This window comes from Rhea americana, unplaced genomic scaffold, assembly GCF_003343005.1.
Source record: "Rhea americana isolate MKP2758 unplaced genomic scaffold, rheAme1 scaffold_54, whole genome shotgun sequence".
NCBI classification, from domain to species: Eukaryota; Metazoa; Chordata; class Aves; order Rheiformes; family Rheidae; genus Rhea; species Rhea americana.
This window is the reverse complement of record NW_028186690.1, coordinates 391,036-415,142: the sequence shown is the minus strand read 5'-3', so window position 1 is coordinate 415,142 and position 24,107 is coordinate 391,036. Positions and strand designations below refer to the sequence as shown.

Sequence of the window (24,107 nt, the reverse complement as noted above, 5' to 3'; positions counted from 1 at the left end):
ATTGCAGCTAACGAAGTCACCAGATCAGTGACTTGTACTTATCCTGATAGTTCCCATCCTCTTGTTCTTTTTCCCACACTAACAATAATAAAATAACATTTTTTCTAATTAAATAGTCACTGAGTGAAATGTGTAAGCAATCTTTGTAGCAGGTGTCTTCCAGGGAATCTCTTATCATGGAGCTGGAGAATTGTGCTCACCTTTACTACATCTATTACTACCATGTATCATGATTTCTTTATTTGCAGAGCAGCTCTGCTTCAGAAAACACAGGYAGAGGATATATCCACCCCAGGCCTGTAAACCAGGAGATGGGAGACAGCGGTTTGAASGCTGTCAAGCTGAGGAGAACAAATGTGCCAGGTCATTTGGTTTTGCGTATTTTGAAAGAAGGGTGTAGCTGGTTCTTGAGCTTAGAAGAGACCGTGGAGACACTTGATAGCAGAAGCCTAGACTGCAAATTCCAGCCTGGCACATGAAGTCACTTTTATAGCCCCAAATCAGATACCAAAGTACCAAATCACACAGATGTCTGAAACACCTCTTGTTTCTGCCTTTCTTGCTTGTTGGTTTAGACTCAGTTGTGTGGCTCATTCTGAGGTGCTCACTTCTCCTCAGGGCTTGCTCAGGAGCACGGGGGTTTGCACGCTGCGAGTCACGTGTCTTGGCATTAGACACGCCTGGCTGACCATGTTCGGTTATGAAGTCAGGTTGTAAAATTTTAGATTTGCTCTAATTTAATAAAGACATATTTATTTTATTGAAATACATTCAAATGTAAGAACAGTCAAGCTACGCAGTCCTCATGAGCACTGCTCATTGTCTGGTTTACTTTTCATAATGCAAACACRGACAATTGTCTCAGTTCATTATCAAATGAAGTCAGTTTTATTGGTCCATCGCATAAGAAATATTCGTTTTTAACAAACTGATTTGTCAAGCAGCAGTCAAGTTTGTTCCTCATCTTCTGAGTCACTTCTATGCAGATGTACAGCTTACAGAATCATTGGCTTTAAAAACAGGGACTTGCTTAGTTGATCACCATTTTYTTCTCCTTTGGTGAGCTGCAGGGTGTTTTCTGGCAGATGTAACTGCATACGAACTAGGGCACTGACTGAAAGAATCATTGACTGTCAAGCTGGTATTTAATATTTTGTGCCATTCCCTTTTCTTTCTTTTCATGGATAACTGATATTTTGACYCTAAGTTTTCCTCCATGAAGTGAGCACCTTATGCAAACCAGAGAGCCAAAAAGCTCTTTTTAATGCTAAATGAACTGGTTTTACATTGATCCGATATCCCACCTTGTCTTCAGCGTGAAGAAAACAGATTTTCTATTACCTCCAAAATATGAGATGGAAACATAGGTACTGGAAGACTAGGTGCTAGGCTCTGAGAGGTATTTAGGAGAGCTGCCAAAGGACACAGGAGTAGTGCTTGGGAACCTGGATCTGCTAAGTCCCAGTCCAAAGCCTTCACTGCAGTTCATCCTTTCTGTTTCTCACAGGGCTTCAAAGAAGACCACATCGGGGCAACCTGATACTTTGCTGCAGGCTGCGTTACAACCCGGTGTCAGCGCTGATGTGGTTCAACCGGTTGAAATGATTCCTTTCTGGATATTTCAGAAAATCCTTTTGAATGAAAGGTGCTGTAACCCCCAGAAATAAGATGCTGATGCTCTTGCTGATTTAAATGAAAATCACTGTGCTGTCAGTGTGCATGTAGATCATCATGCTGTCAGTGTGTATAGTTACCTGGTTTATTACTTGGAGTTTTGGCCTTCCCTTTTCATTTATATGAATAACTTTGATCTCAGTTAATACCTCTATTTGGGGATCTGGCCAGCTGTAGTGTAAATACAAGGGGTGGCATTGTTTCCATAATGACAGGGGCTTCCTCACCTGCTATTTCATGTTATAATTCAGTTAAATCAAGTGTTCTTATTTTCATGAATCAGCTTCTGCTTGACAAAGCCACAATTTGGATCAAAAGAGTAAGGACAGAGTATTTTCACCTATACAATATTGCACTTAGCTCCAATTTCTTCTGTCAGTCACTTTCTTTCAATTATCTCTCATAATTAAAAGATTATCTAAACAGATACTGCAGGTGGCTACAAAATTAGCGACCAGTGGAAAAATGCRGAAATTTCAGACTATTAGTTTGGATTTGTGCCTAAAAAGGCAGCAGATGAAAGCCATCACCATATGACTTCATGTTTCTTTACCTGAGATAATGAGTAGATACATTCAGGCAAATTAAATTGTTAGCTAAGGCCCACATCACGGTAGTTGGCTCCATCACCTTTTGCAAAGAAATGTGATACTTAYGCTGGTGTCAGTGATAACTAGATCAGCTTCTCAGTCTATCTCTGAATAGCAGTTGGACCCTTGATGCTTGTTCAAACAAAATAAATTATAGCATTGGGGCTACTTCTGCAAAGAGTTCGTGTAAGCAAAAGGGCTGTAATATTCAGGATCTATTTTACTTGTTTGTTGGCTGAGCAGGGAGGTTGGACTAGATGATCTCCAGAGGTCCCTTCCAACCTTACTGGTTCTATGAGTCTATGATTCCAAAGCAAAGTGACTATCAAAGCCACCGTATAGCAATCCTGTACGGGAGAAACTACATCAGAAATGTTGAGTCAAAGGCAGCCAAATGCCTAGAGTTAGAAAATGCATTAGGAAATGACTTTAATAATATCTCTGCATCCTGTGATCCCACACAAGCAGTGGGTTTCAAAATATTCTTTGATACCCAGCATTGAGTGCGCAGCTCTAGGCTCCATGCAAGAGTTCAAACCCCGCTCTGAAGAGATTTACTGAATTCTTCAAGGGCATTTTGTTACATTATAGCACCAAGCAGGGCTCACAAACAATAAGCAATTTTTCGCAAAATCTTTATAATGTTGGGAAATCGTTCATCCCCCAATGGGGAAGCAGAAATTAAATAAAAAATCCTCCATCCGCTTTATGTGCCCAAGCTGACGCCACAGTTGAATAGTCACAATAAGGGAAGTCCAGGGATCATTACTTTCAATTTCAGGTCACCGCTTAGCACTTGTGCAGCTCAGATCCCATGGTCTCAAAAAAGCTTCCCTTAAAAGCAAGCAAACGTTTGTATAAAGTCTGTGGGTAAGTGTCTTGACAAATATTACGCAGGAATTCTGTGCTAGAGGCAAGGACAGAATCTAGTCCCACAGCATTCAGCTGCTGTAATTCCACGTTTTACAATTCTGTATTCAGCTGCCCAAAACAAAAGGCCATTTTTGTTTTCTCTATAGACCCCTACATCGTAAGGGGAGATCACAAGACAAAGCCTCTTTCACTACCCAGTTCTTAGCCTTCATCAGAGCTCTATCCATCCTTCACAGTTTCCTGTGGGAAAAATAATTATTATTTTATTTTATTATTTATTTATTTATTACTTGTTTTGTTTATTTATTTATTATTTTAATTTATAACTTTATTAAAGGATTGTATAACAACAGAGACACAGAATAAGATTCAATTAAGTTCAGTTTTTTTTTTCTTGCAACCGTAATGTTCTTTCAATGCAGTTAGGCATTAATTTCCTAGGTTTTTAAGAAAAACACACAGAARCCCCTCAAATCCTCTAACATGGAATGGTAAATTATGCAACACAATAATATGAAGCATACACATAATCTCCCTACATACATAGGTTAAGAGCAGACTCAAGGCTGGGAAATGTTTGCCCATATTATTGACTGTGGTCTCTATTGTAGCTGGGCTCAGAACCTCAATACCGTTTAGAAAAAGCCAGCCTGAAGGTATCTGCTAGAGGATGAATCTGCAAGTGTGCTTGGCTCAGGRTATTCTTGAGCCATACTAAACAGATAGATAGAAAAGAGCTTGGCTCAACTCTAAAAAATCTGGAATATCCAAGCCTTCACCTTTGGGAATTCTCTGGATCTGGCTTCGTGTAAGGCCTCCAGACAGGCCTGATTTGATCAGACAGTTCTGAAACACCTCTGTTTTTAATGGGAATTCACTATTTTGTCTTGAATTTATCTATATTCGTCCTGGTTTATTGGCCCTGGGACCTTACCCATTATCCTTTAAGCTATATCACATCCAGGRTCCCTTAAAATAGACTTTTACAGATTTCCTGACTATCTCATTACTAATTACTCTAGTAAATTCTTTACCACAATAATCTAGCAAATTCTTTGTAAATAACTATACTGTGCATGGTAATTGCTCCAACAGCCCCAACAGAATGGAGCTGTATTTTGCACTAGTTATGAACCCCACAAAGCAGCATATTCATGTCAGAGTCTATTATATGTGTTTTTTCCCCCCCCCCCATATAAATCTGTTTTTAAATAGGTAATTAAGCCATAAAGATGGAAAAATTGCAGTAAATTGTGCACATTTTCCGACTCCTTTTAGCCACTGTCATGTAAATAGTTCTCCTGCAGTATAGGAATACCCTGTATGCAGTTAAGGTAAGCAGCTCCACATGGACGTGGGGATCCAATGAAGAGATCTCACCATGGAAGGGTCAGTGGAGAGCCCCGAAGAGCCCACCTGCCTCAGGTGTCCTGGGGGACCAGAAATGGGGCTGAGAACTTCTCTGGAGGGTGCACGCGCGTGTGAACCTGTAAATACAGTTGCTGCTGGAATTTGATTCATAGGAACTATATCAATCTGATGTTTTAGAAATTAGGAAGGCATATCAAATTATCTTATAGCAAGTGTGTGTCAATGTACTTTTTGCAGCACAGAATGCAAGGAGYGGGATGCTTCACTCATCTCACAGTTTCTTCTCTGTACACACTCCTCTGGGAAGCAGCAATTCTTTTGACCTTCTTTCACTGCACTTTGGGGCCATGTGCGTCTCTCTCGCAACCGTTGTGGTTAGAAATTGTGGCATACAAAATCAAACGCCCTTCCCACACGGATACTTGCAAAGAATTTGTCTGGCTGGCTCTGATTTTACTTCTGCAGTCCTACACAGCCACATGGTGGTCCTTCATCAGCACAATGTGTTGTTTTATTCTTTACTCACTTGTTAAAAATGTAACAGTCTGGAAATCTCCTGTTTCATGCCTAAAAGCAATTTAAATCCAAGAATCAAATTTCTTGTGATGTTTTTAACCTCAGATGGGCAATTATACTGATAATAAAATGAGTCATGAATTGTTGTTGCACCTGCATAATGTATCTGTCTGAAAATAAGAATGCTAGAAGACGCAGCAAATTACTTGTGTATTACAGAGGAAGACCTAAAAGGATAAATTCCATTGTTTTGGAAGACAGCCGAAGTAGAAATGTTAATCTGTTCTCTTTGGGTATCCTTTCTCAACATCATAACATTGGAGGAGGATTACATTAAAAGTGAAGATTGCCTGCTGCAAAAGAAAGAGCTTGGATATAACATTTTCACAGTTCTTCCCTGATGGCAACCTAAGAGGCTACAGCATAAAACATAGTTATCCCACACAGTAAGGGATTTACCTTCCACATCTGCACTGCTTTAACACATGGAGCAATAGGGAGAAGCTTTCAAGGATGAAAAATGCTCACATTCACCTGATTCTCATTTTTTAATTCGTTAGAACATTTGGCACTCTGCACAGAGCGCCTTTCTTTTTCCTTCATCTCAGGAAAAGCACGTTGTCTGTTTGCTCAGCTAAGCCTTGAAAGCACCAAAGACAAACCTGTCCTTTGGCGGTGACAAGCTGCTTCACAGCTCCTGAAAAGAATCAGCATCGAAAAGGCCCTAGGAGAAAAAGCAGGTATCAGCTGTGGGCTGGCTGCTTTGCCAAAGCAAATACACCCATCTTCCACAAGAGTTCTTTTCTAATATTTCTCAAAGCATTTGTTGTATAAATTTGAGTGGGACAGTTTCTAGGAGCTGCTGGGTCTTCCCTTGCTCTGGCCAATACCCTCAAGTCCGATACTGGAAATATTCCCAATACTGGAAAGCTCTCAAGGGGCAAAGGGTTGAGCTCGGTAAGGAAAGGAGTTAGTAACCTGCTGTACTGCTGTTCCTGCTGTGAAATCCAGCCTCTGACCCACAGCTTTACTTCACGCCGCCTGCTCCACCGCGGCGAGGTGGGAGCCGGATGCCAGCAGAGCGAGGTGCAGAGGGCAGCGGTGGTTAAAAAGTCATGTTTTTAGCTTTGCAGGGCAAGAGCGAGCTGCTGCCTGCTCTGGTGAAGACACCTCCCAGCAGGTAAGAGAAAGGAAAGGCTTTAAAGGGAGGATGAAAAGAAGAACTCGGCATTAAGTAGGAGAGTAAAATACCACAAAAATACGTGATGTGGGGAGAAGAAAAGGGGGAAGATAGTGAAACATTTTTTCCCTCAATCAGCTGATGAGCAAGCAGTGAAAAGCAGCTGTAACGCAACAGGGGCACGCAAGCTGCCCGTCCGCCTGCAACACAAGTACAACGCGCCCTCCCAGCCGCTTTGAGTTGCATGGCAGCACCCGTTCGAGCCCGTACGGATGCAGTTTCCACACCTTCACCATCGCCGGCGATGACCCCTGTTGCCTCTTCCTTTTCTTTTCTTTCTTTTTTTTTTAAGTCCTGCTGATTTCATTTGTCCACTGCACCCCAGCTTTTAACAGAACTGATATTTCAGAAATTGTTTGCCTTCTTTCAAGCAAAGATTATAATGGTTTAGTGCCAATCAGATGCTGAACAGATGGATGCACCTGCACAGAGAAATACTGAGTTAAATGGCGCTGCGTCCATTTACTCAAGTAGATCTAATCCCTTATCTCTTACTGACCCTTCAGACTCTCTTCCCGTGTTCCTCCCTTCCTGAGATCGTTCATTCACACAAACTGCTTCCTCCTTAGACTGCCTCTCTCTCCACCGCTCTTGCCTTTCCCAACGCTCATCCCTCGAGCATTGGTCTTGCTAAGCGGCTCCGTCGGCGCTGCCYCCAGAAATCCCTGCCTCCAAAGTCGGTTCTGCTTCACACTTCCCTCACATCAAAGCCTCTGCTCCGAAAGTTACGATGACTGAGAAAATAACCTTGTGCTCTCTTACCAGCCCTGAAATGTGCTTGTTCAACTTCGCTSTGGGAAGCTTTCTCAATAAAATAAAGGTGCAGAGACTCTGTATCTTTAATAGAGCTTTAAATTTGATGCATACGTTTTTTTTTCCCTCTCTTTAGGAAAAACAATTAGACTAGAGTTCATTTACAGTAATTTTATAACATACATCATATGCTATTCAGGGAGGATARATAGACGACGGTCAGCTTTAGGCGTTGCTAAAATGCCTAAGAGCCTGTTTGTGCAAACCCATGGCTTGCGAACCAGGAACTCGCCTCTGCCTCGACCCTGGCGGCAGGCGACCGGCGCTGCCTGGAGCGGGTGTCCAGCCAAGAAGGGGGCTGAGGAGCGCCGTGGGACTGCAGACTCTGAGTTATTTCATTATATAGTAGATATCTAAGCTATTTAAGTGTATAGCTGTATGTTACATGCTCTGTGAAAGGGGTAAAAAAGTGCTGGTCTATAAGCCAGACCCCTGGATTGGGCACATCTGAGCGAGGATGGGGCGAGTGGGCACTCTGGTGAGTGTGAGCTCCTTGGAAAGAGCTGCCGTGGCTTCCGCCGAGCGCTGCTCTTGGAGCTGGGTGGAAAAGACAGCAGCCATCTGCACGAAGGCCAGAGCGCTGAGGCGGCTGAGACTGCGGCTGCTACTGCATATCACGCGTAAGGAATAAATGCTTAAATATACATTCCTGTTCTGCTTTCACAAATGAATGGTTTGGCTATGTATTATACCAGCTYTTTCGGTGTCGAGTTCTCAAATTTGGTTTATGAGCTCAACACATACGTTTATGATTTCAACAGTGTTGTGAAGGCAAAAAGACAAATAGGTGCTTTTTGGGGGGGGGGCACTGGCTTTTCAATTGAAGAAATGTTCTGAAAGACATAGAGAATCGGTTTGTTAAAATCAGTCATCTCTAAAACTAATTAAAAAACTTTTATTACTATAGGCAGATAGGAGCATTAGCACATAACTATTATAAGATGAAAACATTTAAATTGCTGCAATATATAATTCTGATTTCTCAGCACGATGCAGAAAGTCACTTCAGATGCTGCCARCCTGAGACTTCACTGATTCTGCCTCCTTGCAAACATGACAGCCGCAGGCAACATCTACCTGAGCAAGTCATCTGGGGGGACAGAAGCAGACCAACCTACTRGAGCTGTGGCACTGAGGCCCCCGTACCTATACAATATGCAGTACAGTAGTTTTACTTTGGATTAAATACAATCCAGGCTCCAAAATGAAATGTATCCRTGTGTAGCATCTGATTCAGTCCAAATGACTAACCCCTGGTTTGCACCCTTGTACCTCCACTGAGATGTAGTGTGTGTTTGGCGTGCACTTGGAGCTCACTTTCAGGTTTCGTTTCCTCTGAAAGGAGTTCAGTTCATCCACATCAGACTGCCCTGTGATCCAAACCAGCGTGTGGGAAGGGAGGATGATTGGGGACATCGACTCAAAACCATAAAGCTACTGTAAACCAAACTGTTATTGCAAATGCAGCCTTCAATTCCTATTCCAATGTCATGTGACCGAAAGTGTTACTAGTTTCTCAGCTTGGYCCCTCGAGATTTTATTATGAGCAGAAGTTCTGCAAGAAAGGAGAGGAAATCTGTGCTCATCACCTGGGCATGACARGCCAAATCACCAGCTGACTGACCCTTAGAGGGGAGTTAATGGAGYTACATAATGAGCGAGCTGAGCCGAAAATCACACATCTACCTGGATTCTGAACTCATTTTATGATGGGAACACAATTTTAATCCATCTCATTCTGAAAGATCTGAAAATTTGCACGTTGTCACAGAGGATAACCCTAGTTGTCAAATTTATAATGTAKTAAAAGTAACAGGATTTCACAGTTTAAGAACATTTGCATTTTTCCCATTCAAAATGCCCGATTATCTATCATCTGTGCTGAAAAAATCAACAGGCCATTGAACTTAAAACCTCTTTTGTTAGAAACAGAATTAGAGACCTGTCTTCACTCGTATTAGCAAAGTGCTTTAAGACTTCTCAGAAAAGGGGAGTAGCAATAGAAGCATATAGTAAGATGAGAGATGACCAACATATCAGTCTTCTTCCTTAAACTCAGATCAGTGCACAGTGATTATCTTCTTTCCTAAATGCATTGGCACCGCTGTTCTGCTTAAACAGATTACACTTAAAGAGCTGAGTATTGCACTCATACAACTGCCACTGAATTCAACGGTTTATATGCATAATTCTGCAAAACAGCTGGTAAGATTAAGAGAATGAATAATAAAAAAAAAAAAAACACACAGCTAAATAGAATAAGTAGGACGTTTACCATATAAACAGTTCAATAGCTAACCTGATTTTTCCAAAGTAGAACATTTCTATTACAGGAATTTAACCCATGGAAGTACATAATTAGCTCTTTCACCTTAAAGTTGCTGAAAGAATGATTTGCTTAAGAAGATTAGTCCTTTTATAGTGCTCAATAGAAGTACTGACAAATGAGCCTAAAATGATTATAGAGGAACTCTGTTAACACCATCTTCTGATCCTTTTTTTTTAAGAACATGCCTTTCATTAATAAATCTTTTAATTTGACCTTTTGTGTTTTTTCAAGTCATGTATCAACTTTCAAAATTTTTTGTATTGAAATCTCGTATGTKATGCTGATGCCACTAAAAATGTTTTTGAGGACTGTTTTGAGCTACATGGAAGAAGACCACAGCAGTCTGTGAAAATAAAGCTTCAGTGCTTCAGTGCTAATTTCTTCTGGTCAGTGTAACTGCACGCAGTTTCCTGTCTGCACTATAGCACYGTACCGTTTCAGTGGTGACAGGACAACTCTTCTTGAGCTCTGCTGTACCAAAATGATTTTGGTTAAAAATAACTCACCAGAAGASGGGTATTTATAAGGGCAGGTAGAATAGAGAAGAGGCGATACTGAAAAGCAAAGACAGGAACAAAGCAGTCTCAGAWGGGGTAGTGGCAGGGAAATGGACTTTAAATCATTTTGGATGCATACGATAAACCTGAGGTGGAACCACTATAATAGAGCGCACACTGTAGCTATTGCTTGCATGATAGTCTATTTTCCCATATAAAAGCTAAGGGTCAAATTTTGCATTACTTATATGGACTTGCAGAATAATCCTCTTACTTAAGGCAATGAATTATTTGGATCCTTCCCTGGCACACAGTTTTACACCACTGAAAGCATGAGAATTGTATTTTTCCACAAGTTGCATAAATAAACTGTTTATCAACCTCTTGAGATTTATCTTGCTCAGCTGTTAGCAAGAACTGAAAGACTGAGGTCATAAACAAAACTCAATTTATATTACTTCTCTCTCAGTAAAATCGAGCAGACTTTTCCAGTTTACTTTTAAGTCATACTGCCATCTACAGATTGAAGAAACCCTTGCCATGCTCAGTTTAAGGTCATAGGCTGAAACTGGACTAGGGACCTCAGGAGGCAATTTCCTGCTCAAAGTAGGGTTGTCCCTGAGGTCAGACCACATCGCTCAGGGTCTTGAAAACATTCAAGGATGGAGACTGCACAGCTTCCCTGGGCAGCCTGTTCTACTGCCTGACTGTCCTCATGTGGAAGAAGTATTTCCTTACAGTCTGAATTGCTCTTGTAACCACCCTTCAATTTATGCCCATTGCCTCTTGTTCTCCTCCTATGCACCACAGAGAAGAGCCTGACTCCATCCTCTTGATAATCTCCCCATAGTACTGGCAGGCTGCTAAAGAATCTCCCTGAAGCTCTCYCTTTTCCAGGCTGAACAAGCCCCAGACCCTCAGTCTCTTCCCCCAGAGCAAGTGCTCCAGCCCTCAAGCACCTTGGTGGCCCTCTGCTCCAATTTATTGATGTCTTTCTTGCACCAGGGGACCAAAATCAGACACAATACCTAGAAACTAACAATTGCTCAGAAAGAGGGGATAATCACGTCCCACGATCTCCTGGCTGGGTCCCTGCTAGTGCAGCCCAAGATGACATAGGCCCTTGGGCTTGTCACCAGGGACAGCATGACCCATTAACCACTCTGCAAGCCAGATCATCCAACCACTTTTTTTTACCTATCTCTCTGTCTATCCATCCAGATCATAACACCCTAACTCGGATAAAAGAATACTGTCAGAGGCAGTATCAAAAGCCTTGCTAAAGTTGAGGTAAATAATAATCACTGCTCTCAGGTCATCCACAAATCCACTCATTTTATCATAGAAGGCAGTTTGTCATCCATTTCTTCCCTGAAATAATTTTTTTTAAATTTTTTAAAAAATACAAATGGTTCTTCCAGAAATGACTCCATCAAAAATTCTTTTCCACCATAAGGCTTTACAGTAACACAGGAACAGAATCTGCATCCAGTAAATAATATTTTTTTTATTTAAAAATGCTTTTGCAATCATATTAATTGCATACCCATACCTGATCATGAGGAGCTTAGTGGAATAGGCACTAACTAAAAGACATGCACTAATTAATCCTGGAACTGCTAGCAGTAACTTAAGTTGTAGGCTTTATCAAGTATTCTACAGGATGTGTCCATAGTACGACTATGTCCAAGTGTCCATAGGATGACTTGGCACTGTTGACTCAGGATAATGGAAACACAACAGATCTGGTGAACTTCAGTACAGTGATATTTCAACTGGATACCTGCAAGAGGTAATCTTGTGACTTAACTGCTGGATTTTTGTTCTTGAACAGTATTAASTATGAATCAGCTTTTAAGAAACGACAATGAGAGAGAGGATACGYTTTGTTTGCTGCAAACATTTTTCCAGGCTTGGTGAGTCAGATGCYTATGCAAACATGAAATTCATGTTTGCAGCTCATGGTCAAACTTTATTAAGCCAATCTGACATTACATGTAGGTTTGYAATGCTTACTCCAGCGCATCCAAGACACATTCAGTTTGGATTTTTTTTGAATTAGGTCTTTTTTTTCCTATCAGTATGAATCTCAGTCTTACTAATTTTCCATACTACTAGCTTGAAACTGTCATTCTCATTTTGTTGGCACTGTACATAAAATGTCATCATTAGTATAATATTCCTGCAATGTTTCATTAATTGAAATCTTAAAAGTCACATTTCATTATCTCTCTCAGACAGACAGTTGCATAACACGAAGGATCAAGGTCAAATGATATATGAAGAGATACTTTTGATTCATTCAGGTAGTTGTCTTCAATTCTTTTCAGTTCTTTTTCACTACCTTCCAAAAAATATGACAAATTTTGAACATTTTTCAAAATGGGTCTGTAGCATCCAGGTATATTCAGCTGTAATGGAGGCACTCTGAATTTACACATTTGCAGTTCATCCTTAGAAAGCCTTTCATGGTACCATTGCCCAACTTTATGACTAGGATACTTGATGCTGTGCCCCACCATTGGAAGAACCACCTTCAGAGAAAAAAAGGRAAAAAAAAGAAATATACTTGAAATAAATATGACTGGTGTCCCTTTAAATAAAGACTATTACAAATTTAAATGAGTTTAATTTTTGTGTTTTATAGCCTAAAATAGCAGCTTCTCTTGCACACTATAAAGCTGTGCAAGGCAGGTATCTTGGATGTAATTTAAATGAAAAGCACAAAAAATAATCAATATGCCAGGACTCCAGTAACAAATTAGAAATATACTAACATGAATTTGTTTGCTTGTTGGGAAAAAAACAAGAGCTAAAAAATACTGAATTTCCTTTGTAAGACTTCACAATACACTCTAAACTTTCAAAAATTAGAATATCAACTATTCCTGAATGTTTTTTCCAGAAGTAGACTGAAAAAGTTTTAATGGAATCTAGATTCAGCTTTAAGACAAATATTGCCCATGTACTGAAAAATGACACTGTACATATTTCCAATACAAAGTTAATAATYTTTCCTTCTGTTTGTTATGAGAGTGGGGATTAATTCACATGTGTATTTACTTTAATGCACATTCTGGCAAGAAATAAGACTGCAGCAGCTAATCACATTATTTTTAAAATAAAATATTTTAATCAAAGAGACTAGTAAATCAGAATTTTTCATACAGACAACTTACTTGGTGTATAGAATATTTCTTAGCTGACTCTTCTGAAGCAGTGACTATGTGAACCTGACAGAGATTTAAAAAGGTGTTTAAACAAGCCACTTATTCTTTTATAAAACATACAAATTATATTTTGAATTATGTACTGTACCCCCAAAATCTCCTTTTAAAAAGAGGGTTCTAAGGTTATTCAACTGTTACAAAGAAAAATAATCTATTTCAGCTACAAAAAAACAATGGAGATGCTTAATATGAAATAACCAATTTACTGGTAAATGTCTTTCCATTAAATATTTACTGATGTTAGCCACTGTTAATCAGCAAACTATCCCCCCAGATTCATATTCTTGGTCTTCTGAAGTTAACTGTGCCAATTCAATTTCATGCTACATCAGTGAAAGAAAAAACATTATTCAAAATGTCTTATGTTAAATAAGAACGTATCTATATTAAACTTAATAGTTTAGTACTAAATGTGCTAGTTCTGCTTTTCATTGGATTTGATCTATTCGATCTATTTTATTTACATTTATTCACTTAAAAATTTTTGTGAAGTAAATTCACAATGAAAATAGAAACCACTGTTTACAGAACTGGAAGGTTATTCACCAACTTTTTAAGTGCTCTTGCTTTCAAAAATATTTATGAGACATTCACTCAAAAGAATCTGGGATACATTCTGCCTATGCACACAGCTGTTTACTCACCAGTAAAACAGTGCAAAATTCTATACTCTACCTGATGAACAGGAGAAAGACAACTGCTCACAAGGCAAAAAAAAGCAATGTTAACTCTGAGAGAAGAGAGAGTTTCAGAATGGACTTCAGCATGCMAAAGCCTGCGACCAGTATATACCCTGCTGACTTTTGTTCCTTTCAGTTGCCTGTAGCTCCACACACAGCATCCAGAATGTGCTATGGGGAAAAAAGCAGCACTCCCTTGCCCTTTGCTATTGTGGACACAAAACCTTCCCAGGAGGAATGCTTCCTAGGAGCAATTTGTCAAACTGTTGCTAACAGTTTAGGCTCATTGTCAATCTATTCTAATTGACTGAGTATATGAGTCTGAATTTGTGCTAAACATACTTTGGCGGTGTAGCTGCAGTAAGATTACCACTTCTGTCTGAGGTCACCTTTCACTATGGGCTTGCATTTACTAATGTACATAATGGGAAGATCTGGCTTGAGAAGAAGACTCAGACCTGCACTGACTGATAATATAGTCACACCCAGAATACTCTGAAGGCTCTCCCCAGTCAGATCCCACAGGCTAAGTTCTTCCATATATATCAATTCATATATATATATATATATACACATATATATATATATATGTATCATGATATACATATATATATATATATCATATATATGTATCAATCATATATATCAATTCTGCCATGTTCCTTCTTCTCACATGAATAAAATTAATTGTCAGAATAGATAAGAGCTGCTAATATATATCTAGCATATATGCCTSTTTGTGGCAAATCAAAAAGAGCTACATCACTTTTTTCACCTTGTCACAAATAGTAACTATTAAAATGAATGAATCAAAATAAAAGCATTAGAATATCTGTCTGACCTATGTTAATGTATTAAAATGCATTAAGTTAACTTGTACAAAATCTATTTTGTAAAGACTCACTTTGTCATTCACGGAAAAGGTTTCATTGTTGTCCTCAGAGAGSACTAGATCACCCTCAACAACTTTTGAACCATAAGTCTTCAGCCTATATGATGCTGCTTCATTCCAAATTTTACTGCAATATGCATGGACATAGAATATGCGCATGGAATGAGGAATGTTGAGCCAGCCTTTGGTACAACCTTCACGGTTTACGCCATAGCGATTCAAAGCACGTAGCATCATCTTCTCTCTCACTTTAAACTCTGGCAGCATTGTGAGTGTGCCCTTTGCATCTTCTGATATAAACAAAAATAACCGTATCAGCAATCACTGATTTTTCAAATGTTACCTGTCAGGAAAAAATATACTTAAGAAGATGAAATAATTATACAGGAAAAAAATGTATCAGTCTAATATCTTTATGCTTTTAGGTTATTAATCCATTTCCTTTAGTGTGTTATGTCAGACAAATGCCATCTTATAAGCCTATCAACATATTCCCATAAATTCAATTTTCTGTAAATCATACAGTATATATTAAACTTGCTCTCATTCAGTTATTTAGTCTAAGAAGTTTGCAGTTTCTTGGCAACACAGTGCATTACTCTAAAGCATTATTTAAGATAATGTAACTGAATGTAAAAAAAAAGTTAAGAAGTTGAAACCTCTATTTTTTATCATTTGAGAACAAGTGTTTTATAAGAGGAAAACAAATTTCTTTATTTTACAGGTAGAAATTACATTGGCCACTGGGAAGTCTGAGCCTCAACCTAAGTAAAAAAATATTTTATCAGATTTGTACTGCAAATATATTAAAGTTATATATTAAAAAGTTACGTTTTACATATTTTTCCTTCATAATTTTTCTCATTAAGAGTAAGTATCTGAAGGAGCCCTTTGTGTAGCCTTTTACTTCTTGTTTTCAGAAAAAGGCAATYGGTATTTCCAGAGTCTATATCACTTGCTTTTCATGTATCATATAGCAATGTACAGCACAGAATGATCCATCTTATCTCTTCTGTTTAATGAAATGTATCTGTTTCCCTTGAAGCCATACATTGTAGCTGTCAATGTACAGTGATAAGCAGGCTCACAGACATGGGAGACTGGAAAAGAACAAAGTCAAGAGCAATTCCAAGATTTTTAGCTGTGGAGGGAACACTATGTTGAATGATAGAAACAATAAATATAACAAATAGCATTTTATTCAGAAGGCACACTTCTGTCCTTGGCATATTTCATTAGACTTACTTCAAGATAGAAAGAACGTAGMTCATAAGAAAGCATAGAAGAAGATACAGAATTAAATAAAATAAAAAAGCAAAGTCCAAAGGTGTTAAAACAAGAGCTAAGATTTTTATAGAAATCTCAGAAAATTAGATGCCTAAACATGATCGGGACTGAATACAAGATGGCGTTTCATTTCTGTATTCTTTCTAATTACAGAAGAGAAGTTTATATTCCAAAAGGAAACAAATAGAATGAGGCTAAAATCACTTTGTGAAATTATATTAATCTCTTCCAGTATTAAGATGGAAAGCCTTTGATTCTGTATCATCTTGCACCTGAAATTTACTATTTTCCACTATCTTGAACATTTAAGGCCTGATCCTCATTTCATTTTTAACAGACTAACTCTACTGAGTTCAGTGGAATGGCTGCAAGTGGTACAAAGCAGTAGCTAAACAAAAAGCACTTCAGTATCCAGCAAAACCATAGTCCCCCCCCCACAATACTCATCCTGAATAAATATACAGGAAATTTAAAATTGGACATACCAGTTTGAAGAAAATATCTTTTTGCCTTGTTTACAGGGTCATCAGTATCTTCAGGCGTGAAGAATAACTTCACAGCTTCCACCTTTAAGGATCAACAATTTATATTTTTGTATTTGAACATAACAAGCTTCACAAACAGAAGAACACACATCTTTTGTGTTATCATATTCTGAAGTCTCTCAAAATTCGATCAATTCTTCAAGGATTAAGCCAAATGTTCCCTTTCACAGAAGATGGCATGGACAGCAAACCACTGTGGCTATGTTTCTTCTCAAATTTAAGAAAGGTTTAGAGTTACCCAGAACACACACAAAGGCTTTCAGAGCCCYACAATGAATCAGTTACTCTTCTTTAGAGTCCTGTTAAAACTCCTCCACTTTGGAATGCCATCATGCTAGCCTGAGTAGAAATTTTCTTTCCCCTTCTTTCCCTTCAGCATGTTTCATGCAGGATATAAGACTGACTGCTTTCCACAGTCCCAGGCAGGGGCAACAATACTTTTTAAAGAAAAMAAAATAATGATCTGTATTAGGTTAGATGATACTGTGACAGAGAAAACACTTTATCAGCCGTCATTGCTCGCACTACCAGCGTAGCCATACAATTCTCTAGTGTGTATACCAACCTATTTGCGACTCTTTCTGTTGATCAGTTTAATCAACTTTTCATTGATGAATTGCTAAGTATTGGACTGTGCACAAGAAGTGCATATCTGTGCACTTCTAACATAAATAACAGTTCTTACAAGTTTTAAACTAAATGTAACTGATTTAAGACTATAGATTTAAATTATTACTCTGCAAGGACTGACACATGGTGTCAACCACTAACATGAGAATTCAAAATGTCAGATACATCAACAATTACTTTTGTCGGTTGCCCTCTAACCTTGATTCTTCTTGTACTTGCAGGATTAGTTTTTCTGACTTTTCTCATAATCAGAACAAGAGGAGGAGGAGGAGGAAGACACTCCAGTATTCATTTGACTCTGTGGGGCCTGATTGCTTTAAACCTGTACCAAACACTAYATAGAATCACAGAATCGGTAAGGTTGGAAGGGATGTCTGGAGATCATCTAGTCCAACCCCCCCTGCTCAAGCAGGGTCACCTAGAGCATTGTATCCTAGAGCCTAGAGCAGGCATCCAGGYGGGCCTTGAAGATCTCCAGAGAAGGAGACTTCACAACCTCTCTGGGCAGCTTGTTCCAGTGCTGAATGATACACATTGCAAAGTATATGACTCTACTCTTAAGAATTATTACTAAACAAATAAATTCTCCTCAGCTTACATAGGAGCACTTTCTCAGAATTAAGAGTTAAAGTAGATGGCCAAGGAATAATGAAAAGCTGCAATTTTCTTACACAGCAGGTAACTTATTGTGGTATTGAAAAAGTAAATCCTTTCATATGATCTTATGTAATATCTTGTAGTATTTTTAGGGAGAAATGTATATAGAATCCAAGCAGGAAAAAAGGGTTACAAGTTAGGAGATAGTCAAGATCATTATTAAAAAATGTACAAAGATTGCATCATATTAGCATTCAAACTCTAGCACACATACGGGTCTATGTCACAAATGAAATTGTTCACTAACATGGTCCACTTCAGAACTAGACTCAGACATTGCAACGATAAYGTGAAATGAAGTTGACAGTAACTACTTAAATTACAAAATGAAAATACCATTTTTTCATTCAGTAAAGCCAATCCTATTTGATCTGTCTGAACATTTTGTCCCTGTCCAAATCGTTGAGGTCCGTAGTAATTTACAAAACCTTTTGTCTACAATTAGAAAGAATAAATATGTTAAAAGCATCAAACTACCAGGCATTAATAAGAAGACACAACATACATACAGCTACATATACATCAAAAACGTATACGAAGTGTTTATAATCAGAAATGGTATAGAAGAAAACCATAAGTCATGATTCATTACGGTATTTTAGCACCTAATTTTCACTGATTTCAGTACTTTATACTAAATTTTTCTTTGCTACTGTTAAGGATCTGGATGGTTTCTCCAGCCAAAACAGACAGGAAACATCTAAAAAGAGAATGAAATTCTATTCTCTTCTTTATTTTTTTTTAAGTGAATTAAACTAAATCACTCCTGTGTAAATAATCGTCTGTATTATAAATACAACTACAGGTTAAGTCAATGTAACTGAACTTTTTCTATGTGCTGGAACATAGAATAAATTCACTATGGACTCTCTTAAAGAAAACTTTGCTCTTGGTCCCTTGGATAATGAAGGAAAGACATAAAATACCAAAAATTATCCAAAAGTATGTGAAAGATTTCCATTATTGTGCCATTATAAGCATTTTCTTAAAAAGTACATTTTTAATAGCACGTRTTTACAATCCTGTTCATTATTGACAACCATAAGGATTTTTTACCTTWACTTTTTCTATTGCTTCACATATTCTCTCTTTCAAATCTGCAGAAGAGTCGTGACTGTGATGTTTCAGATCTCTCACAACTATGTCAAAGTGATTTCCTTCCAGTTGACCAAGTCTAAGGTGCTGGCATGCTGAATGGATGTTATGTATTCTCATTCCCTTTTTTTCCATTCTGCTTCCAATCTCTTTCAACCTGCATAAACAATTGGGAGAAATTATGCACTAAACACTACYAAAGCAATACAACTTCTAATAAATGTCTTCTTCATTTTTGCACTAGAATTACAAGCATTTAGAACTTTTCAAAAGAAAATTAAAATGGACCATTGTGAGAAAATCAAATCAAATGCACTTACAGAGTTTTTCAATTTTTTCATATTATGGAATCCTATACTGTCTGAGACAGTGTTCTTCCAATTCATGGTCATGTGGTCAACTTCACAATTTCTTTAATCCCATCCATTATTCARAACCAAGAAGGAACCTACACTACATGACCCAACAGGTTTCCACATACTGTCAAAATATGATCTGGTAGTCCACACACAACAGTTTAAGATTTTTATAAAAAGACACAAAACTAAACTAAATTATTAAAAATGTACATTAAAAATGTACAGATGCTTATAAATAACCACTTCTATTGTACTCCATTTTAGAAACATGAGACTAAGTAAAGAAGACATCACTGACATTGAGGGCAGAAAATGCATTCTAAACAGTATGTCCACAGTACGAGACACACCTCTTCATTCCGTTTTTGCCACATACTGTACACAGTTCAGTAGGTTAAAAAAAACATACATTAAGTTCTGCAGCAGTAACATCAAAAATGGCTGGAATCAAAACCATAGCTTATTTCTTCCTGCCTCTTTATCAACTTTAACTTTCCAGGGGTTTTTAGTCTGGGCCACAACATAGTATACTCTGCAAATAAAGGAAGGTAAAATTATGTTTTTAGGGTTTGATACTAGCATAAATGTATATCAGTAGTAAAATTCCATTGCAAATTGGGCTGAAAAGAAATAATTAGCAAAACTTCGCATTAATGCTTAAATGTTTAAATCAAATAGTTAAATGCTTCTGAGCCACTAGTATCTCAGCATAAAAATAAAGCAGCATTTCACAAAATTATTAAAATATTGCTCAGAATGCAGTATCTTTTACAGAAAGTTTCCCTTGATTTGAATGACTATTACTTATCCGTAACAACAAATAGATTAAGTGGATACTTTAAATGGCAAATATTTGAACTGTCAGCTATGCTTCCAATTACAAGCATGTGAAAGCATACCCAAAGAGAATCAGTGCTCTGAGTTTGTTTTTATAAGGCTGTCCAAGAAAGAGTAATTGTGTTTGGTAGACTGCTGGAGCACAGACAGTAATTTTTTAATGGAAAACAGATTTTCAGAACTGAACAATAAATTATTTTTCAATTAAAAAATAAAAAATTCATTTGCTTGCCTTGACAATGTCCAACCAATTGCTTCATTCCAATACCTGTCAAACTACAGGATATAAGCACAAATGAAGCAAATATTTAAAATTATTATTTCAGGACAACAACTGATATTTTAAGTACTGGTAGATCGTTATCTTGCCACAATGAATACATTAACTTGGTGGAAAAGAGATGACTTAGATACCAATCCTGCATAAACTCATTTCCAGATATTATTTACTAAATATCACCTTACAAAGTCAATGAGCTCTCAAGAATTTGTAGTCTGGCCCTTAAACAATGATGTCCTTGAAGTGACGAGGGAAAGGAGAATGCATTTCTGAATCCATGGGGCTCTTGATTCCAAGCACAAAGTTGCTACAGTTAACTGCAGAGTTTCAGTGCTCTAATGCTATATACATATATATGTGTGTATATATAAATGTATATAAAATATCATAATTTCATATTTTAGTTATTTAAAGCGGATTTTCTTTCCTTGAAGAGCTCTTTTAAAGTTCATTAGTCATTCCCTTCTGAGATTACAAAAATTTTGTCATCATAGCACACTATAAGTGCACCACATTGCGCTGCTTCCTCCTCAGAGCAGGCAAGAGAACAGAAGAATTCTGCCCTTGATTTTACATCCACCTAATTTCTTAATGTTAGTCAACTAGGCTATGTAGGGAAAAGTCTGCCTTAGTTAAAAACATCGTTTCTTTTCTCTCGGGATCCCTCCTAGCACTTGGCTGCTGGAATGCAGCTGAACTTTCTTCATGTAAGTAATTGAAGATACGCTACATACACAGAGGGATCAATAACCTGTTCTCTATCTGTAGCAGATAGGAGAACTTGCTGCTTTGTGAAAAAAAACAAGGCTGAAGAGAATCCAAGTGAGCTGAAACCCTGGGCACGTASACCATGTATCTATCTTGCAATCTCTTCTGAAGTGAGAGGTAGCAGCATGTTTTTCATCATCTTTAAAGAATAGCGACTATGTAAGTCACTTCTTGAGGTAAGATGCAGCAATTTGCTTTCAAAACAACAGTCAGATTGTGAGTTCAAAGAGTGGATGGTTCCTCCCCGTCAATTCAGACTCAGAAGAATTAAGATTTGGGGGTAAGCAGAAAGTGGATGATGCTCTGAAAGACATGTCAGTTATAGGCTCCTCAGCCTTTCCACCTATTAACTAGCTCATTTTGATCAGCATTATGAATGAGCAATATATTCTACCAAACTCTATATCCTTGATACTATATCCTTATCATTCAGTCCATCAGAAAGGAAAGAGAATCTCTCTAAAACAGAAAGATAGATTCTTCTTAAAATTTCTACACTGAGGGACCTCAGTATTAAACTGTATGTACTCTAAGCCCAAAAAATATTAAATGACAGAACAGCCACTGCTGCTGTGCTCTGGTACAGGAGAAGGGAAGACATTGCTATAAGGACATTTCAGTAGGTTTTATTAACATATTAAAAATATGTTTATTAACACTTATTAACATATTTATTAACATATTAAAAATATGTCCTACACTGAATACTCCCAGATTTTTAGTACCTCTCAGGAGTCACCTTCTTCACAACCATAGGTTGGTAAGTAATAGCCTTCTTATCTTTGATGCCAGTGTAACTGAAGTCTGAAATAAGGATGCCAAGCTCAGAAGCCAAGAAGCCGATTGCTTCGAGTGTTTCCAGATTTTCTTTCTGAAGGGTGAAAGCTGAAACAATTATCTCAGAATTATTAGGAATCTACGCTCCTAAATTATACAGATGCTCTGTCCTGACTGAGGAGCAGAGTATTTCCTTCAAATTGTAAGAGAATGGAAAATGCAAAGAAACTGTGTCATCCCACCCTGTTTCCTCTCTCACCCCCCCCCCCCAAAAAAAAAATAAAGGAAATAGGACTTCTTCAGTACTGAAAGAGAAAAACAAAGAGACAATAAGCAAAACTCTTACACCAACCAGAAACCACAGCTGGCTTTAAAAACAGTACTTGATAAAATGCAATACGTCCTACAATTCATGTAACGTGTCGACTTAATGATAGAAATATCCTATACAAAAAACGARCCACTTTAAGAAACGACATCATAAATCAGATTTGACCTTACAACCTGTCCAACATCTAAATGCATCTTTTAAAATCCCCCAGTTACTTTCAAGGGACAATGAGCATACATAGACTCACACAGAGCAAAGCTAAAAGAATGGCAATCATTCCCATTGAACAGTTTATGTAAATCACCGCAGTAATTTGGTTCACTAATCTCATATTTATTTTCCACTGATATAACTTCACTAAATTAATAAATGGTTTATTTTGGCAAGAACAGTCAGAGAAACAGGTACGTATATCATAGAAAAAATTATTCTGAGGTTCAGTCTTACAACAGAACATCGTAATACTTGGCACTTTCATTATAGATTTAATATTTACCTGTGTAAAGATCTTGGTTTTCCTGAAGACCACCAGCAGGCCTTTTTCTGGACCAACTTTTTTCTCTAAATCTTACTATTATTGACATATTTGGTTGATCATTGGCATTTGTCACAGTGAAAGACTTTGTTTCTAGAAGTTTTCCAAATTTTCTACTGATAAAGTGGTGAACTACTTTTCTGTGCTCTTTGTTTCCATCAGGCTCAAAAGAAAACGTAGAATTTTCCAGCTTTGCATCTAAAAATTTAAAGAAATCATTTGCCTCCTTTTCAGTCACTAACTGACAGAGTTCTCTGTAATCAGCATTTCCTTTTACAGTCATTTCACTGTCTTTTGTAACAGTGATTAAAAAGGGGAATTCCTGTCTAATGGCACTGTGTAAATCAGCTCGATTTTTCTTGTCCACTATAGGTCCCAAGGAGAATTCACAAGCGCTGGCATTGGCATTACAGTTCCACGCAGCCTTCAACTCATAAGCAAACTTACTAAGCAGTTCGCTCCTGGGCTTGCCTAACAAAGAGTCCAATATATTGGCTTCCTCGGGGCTACATTTCAGTTCAGGTTCATTCTCACAGTGCATTTTGTTAAGGGAGGTACAGCAGTCTCCTCCTGCCCGGGCCGGGCCGGTCTCGGGAGGGCCTGGTACAGCACCGCCACAGTCGCGGCYGCCACACACAGCAGCAGGCTGGTCTGCTCTCAGCTTTTTGGGCTGCTGCAGACACAAAMCACTTCGTTCTAACGGCGCTTCGTGGATTTCCTGAGGAGATTCAGCCCGGCTATCCCCGCGCACGTGCTCGGGCACCTCGATCTCTGTCACTATGAAGTCGCTTGGGGAGTTTTTTATAGTGCCACAGAAGCCAAGGTGCTCAGTCACGTAACTGAAGGAATGAAGCATGGCTCCTCCTCCGCGCCCCGCCAGAAATCATTCGACCTGGAAGGGGGAAAACCAAAACAAAACGGAGAGAGACCACCAGTTACTAAGGGAAACGCTGCTGGGAGGCGCTCAGGTGGGGCACTAGGACCGCGCGCCCCGCCGCCATTACGGGTTGCGTTAACGGCTCCGCCGCGCGGCCGAGTAGGGGCGCGCGCGCCCCCCGCCCAACCTGGCCCGGCCGCCCCCACGAGCCCGCGCACGGCCGCCAGGAGGCGCCACCACCCGCCCTGCCCACCGCGGGGATTCCGCGGGGGCCGCCGCGGCACCGCGCGCACGCTCGGTACCAACTTCCCGAGGCAGGACAGAAAGGAGACACCCCCTCCTCCCCCCTTCTTCCCGGAGAGCCGTGGGACGTTCCACAGGAGGCGGGCCGTGCGCCGGGCAGCCAATGGRAAAGGGGGAAAGA

At 38.7% G+C, this 24,107-nt stretch overlaps 1 protein-coding gene across 4 annotated transcripts; it reads right to left on the bottom strand.

Annotated features, from left to right (window-relative positions):
* Window positions 1-11,390: 11,390 nt before the first annotated feature.
* PUS7L (pseudouridine synthase 7 like) lies at window positions 11,391-24,040 on the bottom strand. 4 transcript variants are annotated; one of them, XM_085318533.1, is made up of 9 exons: window positions 23,990-24,040; window positions 22,768-23,698; window positions 21,889-22,048; window positions 18,881-19,076; window positions 18,161-18,259; window positions 16,478-16,559; window positions 14,718-14,995; window positions 13,083-13,136; window positions 11,391-12,437 (listed from the first exon to the last, which is right to left on the bottom strand). In XM_085318533.1, the coding sequence occupies exons 2-9, from the start codon at window positions 23,660-23,662 to the stop codon at window positions 12,111-12,113; spliced, it is 2,091 nt and encodes a 696-aa protein (XP_085174659.1). In that variant the 5' UTR covers window positions 23,663-23,698; window positions 23,990-24,040; the 3' UTR covers window positions 11,391-12,110. The 4 variants fall into 4 exon arrangements, with proteins under 4 accessions (XP_085174659.1, XP_085174658.1, XP_085174660.1 ...); XM_085318532.1 differs by lacking the exon at window positions 23,990-24,040 and having other exon boundaries at window positions 22,768-23,860; XM_085318534.1 differs by lacking the exons at window positions 13,083-13,136; window positions 23,990-24,040 and having other exon boundaries at window positions 22,768-23,860.
* Window positions 24,041-24,107: the final 67 nt, after the last annotated feature.